At 60.1% G+C, this 5,580-nt stretch overlaps 1 protein-coding gene across 1 annotated transcript; it reads right to left on the bottom strand.

Moving 5' to 3' along the window:
• Positions 1-438: 438 nt before the first annotated feature.
• LOC144940777 (glycerol-3-phosphate phosphatase-like) lies at positions 439-4,047 on the bottom strand. The gene is made up of 3 exons (XM_078867179.1): positions 3,556-4,047; positions 1,763-2,158; positions 439-849 (listed from the first exon to the last, which is right to left on the bottom strand). Exons 1-2 carry the CDS (start codon positions 3,959-3,961, stop codon positions 1,770-1,772), a joined length of 795 nt encoding a protein of 264 aa, XP_078723305.1. The 5' UTR covers positions 3,962-4,047; the 3' UTR covers positions 439-849; positions 1,763-1,769.
• Between the last annotated feature and the right edge of the window lie 1,533 nt (positions 4,048-5,580).

The raw sequence follows: 5,580 nt of genomic DNA, 5'->3' as shown, positions 1-5,580 counted from the left end.
CCCCCCCCCCAATCGCCCAGAACCCTGGCCCTCGCTCCTTGTTGTAAAATAAATAAAACGACGTCACCGCCCGACCGTGTGGTGGTGGGAGCTGAATCGACAAACGTAAACCGCTGCGCTGCCGAATCCTCCCTTCGTAATCGACGACTGGACATGTTGTTGTTATTGTTGTTGACGAGGCGTAGCTGAGCCCGGAAAATGTAATTTAGCTCGGCCGGAACGGGGTCCAGAATGCTCTTTTCCGAGAAGTTCTATTTTAGGTTCTGCCACCCAGCCACAATACCTCTCCCCCGCCTGATTTTTGTGCAGTCCACTTTTGTTGTTTTGCTCTAAAGCAGTTCCGCAGGATTATAAGAACGTAGGCTACAATAATAAATATAAATAAATAAAATATCACGACGTTTCCATGGCAACACAAGCAATTGCGTGATATTTAAAAAAAAAAATTATATCTACGTGGCTTTACCGAAAGACCAATAGAATATGAATTCGTGCAGTCACGAAAGCTTTAAGTCAAGATTTACAATAATAAAGGTTAATTTGCATTATCTTCCTCGTGTCGAGGAGGCGTTGCCTTGTACGTCAGTGGCTCGCGCCGATAAAACCACGGTCCGCTCAAGCCGGCCTGGCAAAGTGCAGCGCTCTGGAAAGTGTCGTGGGTCAGAGGTTAAACCGCGACTCGTATTCCGCGCGGTGCTTCGACTACGACTACAACAACAACAAACAACAATAGCAGCCGCCGTTCGCCACCAAGTAGCGGTGACATCACCGCCACGGGAGCTTGTGCCAGGCCAGGTGCACTCCGAGGCCACGTGAAGTGTCGAAGGCGACCACGAAGATGATGATGACCTAGATGACAAAGACAGAGATCCCCATATAGCCTTAACAGACTGCTGGGGCAAGTGCTGTTAAGCGAGCAACTATGAAAGCCGGCACGACACGAGGGGGTGGGTGGCCAACACCACGCTGGGCCGCCTGTATCTCCCGAGTGGCGATGCTCGCACATCGCACCAGGTGCTCATTTGAGGCCGAGTCGACCTAGGTGAGGCCCAGGACCGGTTCAGATAATCGTCACCAGGTGTTGAGTGGCCGTGAGCGGGAATCGAACCCGGCCCCACCGGGTTCGTGGCGCAGCGCAATAACCGCGACACCACCGCTCGCAAGCGCGCGAACATCGCGGAACGTAAACGGACAGGAAGCAGAACACGATCATGAACACCGAACAAGGAGAGAGACCCGGCGGCCACTGCTCCACCCCGTCTCCTGCGGGGAGACCTTGGGCGGGAAAGCCACGGGATTAACGGGGTTCAGTTCACTTATGAACTAATCAATCTGAGTGATGGGACTTCGTGAGGATTCTATGATGGGTGTGAGTGGTGGGTCTGAGTGATGGGACTGAGTGGTGGGTCTGAGTGGTGGGACTGAGTGGTGGGACTGAGTGGTGGGACTGAGTTATGGGACTGATGGGACCGAGTGATGGGACCGAGTGATGGGACCGAGTGATGGGTCAGAGTGATGGGACTGAGTGATGGTTCAATGAGATGGGTGCGAGTGATGGGTTTGAGAGACAGATCTAAGTGATGGGTCTGAGCAATGGGTCTCCACCACCACTCTAACCATCACTACCAATCACTACCGCCACGAACCACAACTATCATCATTTCCATCAACACCAATCGCCACCACCACCATCACCAATATGACTGCCATCACCACTTCCGTCACCACCAATCGCCCCTCCCCCCCCCCCGCCCTTCCCCACCGCCGCTTTAGACGCCGCCGTCCGAGTCGTCGTCCTCCCCCTCCCCCGAGCCGGCCCCGGGGTTCGCCCGGATCTGTGCCGCGCCCAGCAGGTCGGCGACGCTCTCGATGTAAAAGTCGGGCACGTGGTGCCGGCGGGCGGGCTCGGCGAGGCAGCCGCGCGCGTCCTCCAGGCTGGAGACGCCGCTGAGCGCCAGCACGCTCCGCAGGCCGCACGCGTTGCCGAACGCCACGTCCATGTCGAGGCGGTCGCCCACGATGAGCGTGCGCGCCGGGTCCAGGGCCCCGCCGGGGCTCGTGGCGGCGATGCAGCGCAGGATGAAGGGGCTCGGCTTGCCCAGCACCGTGGCCTGCCGCGCCGCGCCCGTCTCCACCGCCGCCAGCAGGCTGCCCGTGACTGCGCGGAGCAAGCGGACGTTCGTCGTCATTGTCGTCGTTATTATGGACGTTATTATCGACGTCATTATCGACGTCATCATCGACGTCATTATCGACGTCATTGTCATTGCCCCCCCCCCACCCATCGTGTTCATCATTGCTGCCCCCCTTTCATCATCACTGCTGCCCTCCATCATCATTATCATCAGCGCCACCCCCCCCCTCGTCATCTTCATCACTGACCCCACCATCATCATCATCGCCCCATGCCCCCCATCATTATCATCACCACCCTGCCGTCATCATCACCACCGCCGCCGCCCCCACCTGTGTGTGTGCGTGACCCTCACTCTGTTCTAGATTTGAAGCTTTCGTGACTGCAAGGAATCATCTTCTTAGGTTTTTTCGGTAAAGTCACGTAGAAAGTAAAATAAAATAAAAACAAAAATCACGACGTTTCGGAGGCAACACAAGTCTCCGTCATCAGGTGGGACCGTCACAGCCAGATTAGCTGTCTGGCTGTGACGGTCCCACCTGATGACGGAGACTTGTGTTGCCTCCGAAACGACGTGATTTTTGTTTTTATTTTATTTTACTTTCTACGTGACTTTACCGAAAAAACCTAAGAAGACCCTCTGCTCTGCTTGTCAGTGTCACCCCATTTGGACACCATTCCCGCTCCATCCCCCCGCCACCACCCAACCCCCCACCCCACCGATCTGACCGGTAGTACGCTCGACCTTCCCCTTGTTTGTTCGTTTGTTGTCGTTTCAATAAAAAAAAACTTCGGGCGCGTAAACAACGAACAGCAACAAAAAACCAAGAACTCTGACCGTCGCTCACAGCCGTCTCCCGAGGCTACGTCGAATCGGGGCGACTGCCCCGGGCCCCGCGCTTTTGGGGGGGGGGGGAGCGCCCCCACGCTTCGACGTCACGGTGTCTGACATTATACGTCCCCGTTCAGTTTCAAGCCGTCGATTAGCACGGTTGGCTACCGTACGGCGCGAAAGAAGTTGGACACGCGTGCATACACCAGGCGCTCGCCAACAGCACTTGTCCCGCCCAATCGTCCATCGAGGCTATGCGGGGGACCTTTGACTTTGGTGTTTGCGACTGGATCGCCGCTTTCTATCGGCTTCAGCGTCGCACTTCCACCAAATGGCTCCTGGCAGCCCCTGGTGGCCTTCAGCGTGGCCCCCCTGACGTGCGCCCCCCCCCCCCCACCCCCGACAATCATCGTCATCGTGCTGCTGTCAAACCCCCAATGGTTTCAAACGGTGTGGCCGGGGCCCACTCACACCGACGCGATGTCTTATCGGCGAAAGTGACCTTCCGTCTGAAAATGAGTGCCCGAACACTCCCCGAGTCTCAACCACAACTGCCCCGTGTCTCATCACCCCCCCCCCCACCGCGTACCGGGCAGCACGCGCCCCGGCGCCACGAGTTCGGCGTGGTCGCGGTTGGTGGCGAGGAAGAGGCACCCGGGGCGCGCCAGGTAGCAGCACGCCTTGATGAGCTTCATGTAGCTGAAGTGCTCGTCGAACGCCACCAGCACTGCGCCCACGTCCGGCTCCAGTGGCAGGTTGGTCCACTGCTCCACGTCGCCAAAGGCCGGCTCGGGCCCGGCCTCAACGTAGCTACACGGTTGGTGGTGGGGGGGGGGGGCGGCGAGACAGTGTGGAGAAGTATGGTGAGGATAGGAGGGGGGAAATAGTCGGAGTCTTTGGTGAGACTGCGGGAGGAGGGATCCGATGGAGCGAGGAAGCTCGTGGTCGCGTTCGCAGGCGTCCAGTCGGGTTCGGCAAGTCGCAGCGACGAACATTATTACGTGAGACGAGATGAGCGCGGGATAATCGAGGTGTCATGGGAGGGACAAGCCCCACCTGTGGGAAGATCTTCGTCCCTCCTCCCCCTCCTCCTCCTCCTGGCTTCCCACCGCTCCTCATTCCGTCGCTCTCAGCAACACACCCAGTGCCCGATTATCCGCGTAGCAAAAGTAGCTACACATGCAGCTACGGGCCCCGCGCTTTCAAGGGCCCCCTCGCTACGAATGCTTTCAAGCTATCAATTCCTGATTCTGCACTTGCTCTATTACTGTAGTACTATACCGCCTTCAACTTTTACGAACGACTGGGTGTTTAAGGTTAGCGATTTGTCGTATTATCTGGCCGCATAGCAAATGAAAAAATACAATTACTTTACGATGCAAGTCAAAATTTTATTTTAATATTTACGTGTTTTTTAATTTAATTTAGGGCCCCTTGATAACATCATGTGCTACAGGCCCCGCACTCAGCTTAACCCGGCACTGAGCACATCCTTCACCCCCACCCCTCTCAACACATCGCCGCATGCCCCCCCCCACTCCTCTCCCTCCCTCCCTCCACCCCCTCCCCATTCTGTCGTCATCTTTACCTGTTGCCCGATTCCCTCATCTGTCTCTCTCCACCCACCCATGTTTACACTTCGCTCTCACCACTCCTCCCTCTTGCTCATCGATTCATCCCACACGCCTCGCGTCTCACCTGAGGCCCGCATCGCTCACCTGCCGGCATACGGCCACAGCATCCCCCCAGACTCCCCCCTCCCTCCCCCCTCCCCCCAGACTCCCCCCTCCCTCCCCTCCCCCTCCCCCCAGACTCCCCTCTCCCCCCAGACTCCCCCCCCCTCCCTCCCCCTCCCCCCAGACTCCCTCCCCTCCCCCTCCCCCCAGACTCCCCCCTCCCCCCAGACTCCCCCCTCCCTCCCCCTCCCCCCAGACTCCCCTCCCCCAGACTCCCCCTCCCCCAGACTCCCCCCTCCCTCCCCACCTCCCAGACTCCTCCCTCCCCACCCCCTCCCCCCAGACGCCCCCCTCCCTCCAGACTCCCCCTCCCTCCCCTCCCCCTCCCCCAGACTCCCCCCTCCCCCCAGACTCCCCCCTCCCTCCCCCTCCCCCCAGACTCCCCCTCCCTCCCCACCTCCCAGACTCCTCCCTCCCCACCCCCCTCCCCCCAGACGCCCCCCTCCCTCCAGACTCCCCCCTCCCCCCAGACTCCCCCCTCCCTCCAGACGCCCCCCTCCCCCTCCCCCCAGACTCCCCCCTCCCTCCAGACTCCCCCCTCCCCTCCCCCCAGACTCCCCCTCCCCCCAGACTCCCCCCTCCCCCCAGTCTCCCCCCTCCCTCCCCTCCCCCCAGACTCCCCCCTCCCTCCCCTCCCCCCAGACTCCCCCCTCCCTCCCCTCCCCCCAGACTCCCCCTCCCTCCAGACTCCCCCCTCCCCCCAGACTCCCCCCTCCCTCCCCTCCCCCCAGACTCCCCCCTCCCTCCCCTCCCCCCAGACTCCCCCCTCCCTCCCCTCCCCCCAGACTCCCCCCTCCCTCCCCTCCCCCCAGACTCCCCCTCCCTCCAGACTCCCCCCTCCCCCCAGACTCCCCCCTCCCTCCCCTCCCCCCCCCATC

The sequence above is a fragment of the Lampetra fluviatilis genome, chromosome 23 (genome assembly GCF_964198595.1).
Source record: "Lampetra fluviatilis chromosome 23, kcLamFluv1.1, whole genome shotgun sequence".
In the NCBI taxonomy this organism is placed as follows: Eukaryota; Metazoa; Chordata; class Hyperoartia; order Petromyzontiformes; family Petromyzontidae; genus Lampetra; species Lampetra fluviatilis.
Note: the sequence above shows the minus strand (reverse complement) of the source record. Positions and strands in the feature narration are given on the sequence as shown.

Coding starts and splice junctions, on each gene's coding strand:
- LOC144940777 (XM_078867179.1), bottom strand. CDS start 3,961: ATGTTCGTCGCTGCGACTTGCCGAACCCGACTGGACGCCTGCGAACGC. Junction 2,159..3,555: donor GCCGGGGCGCGTGCTGCCCG/GTACGCGGTGGG, acceptor TGCTCCGCGCAG/TCACGGGCAGCCTGCTGGCG.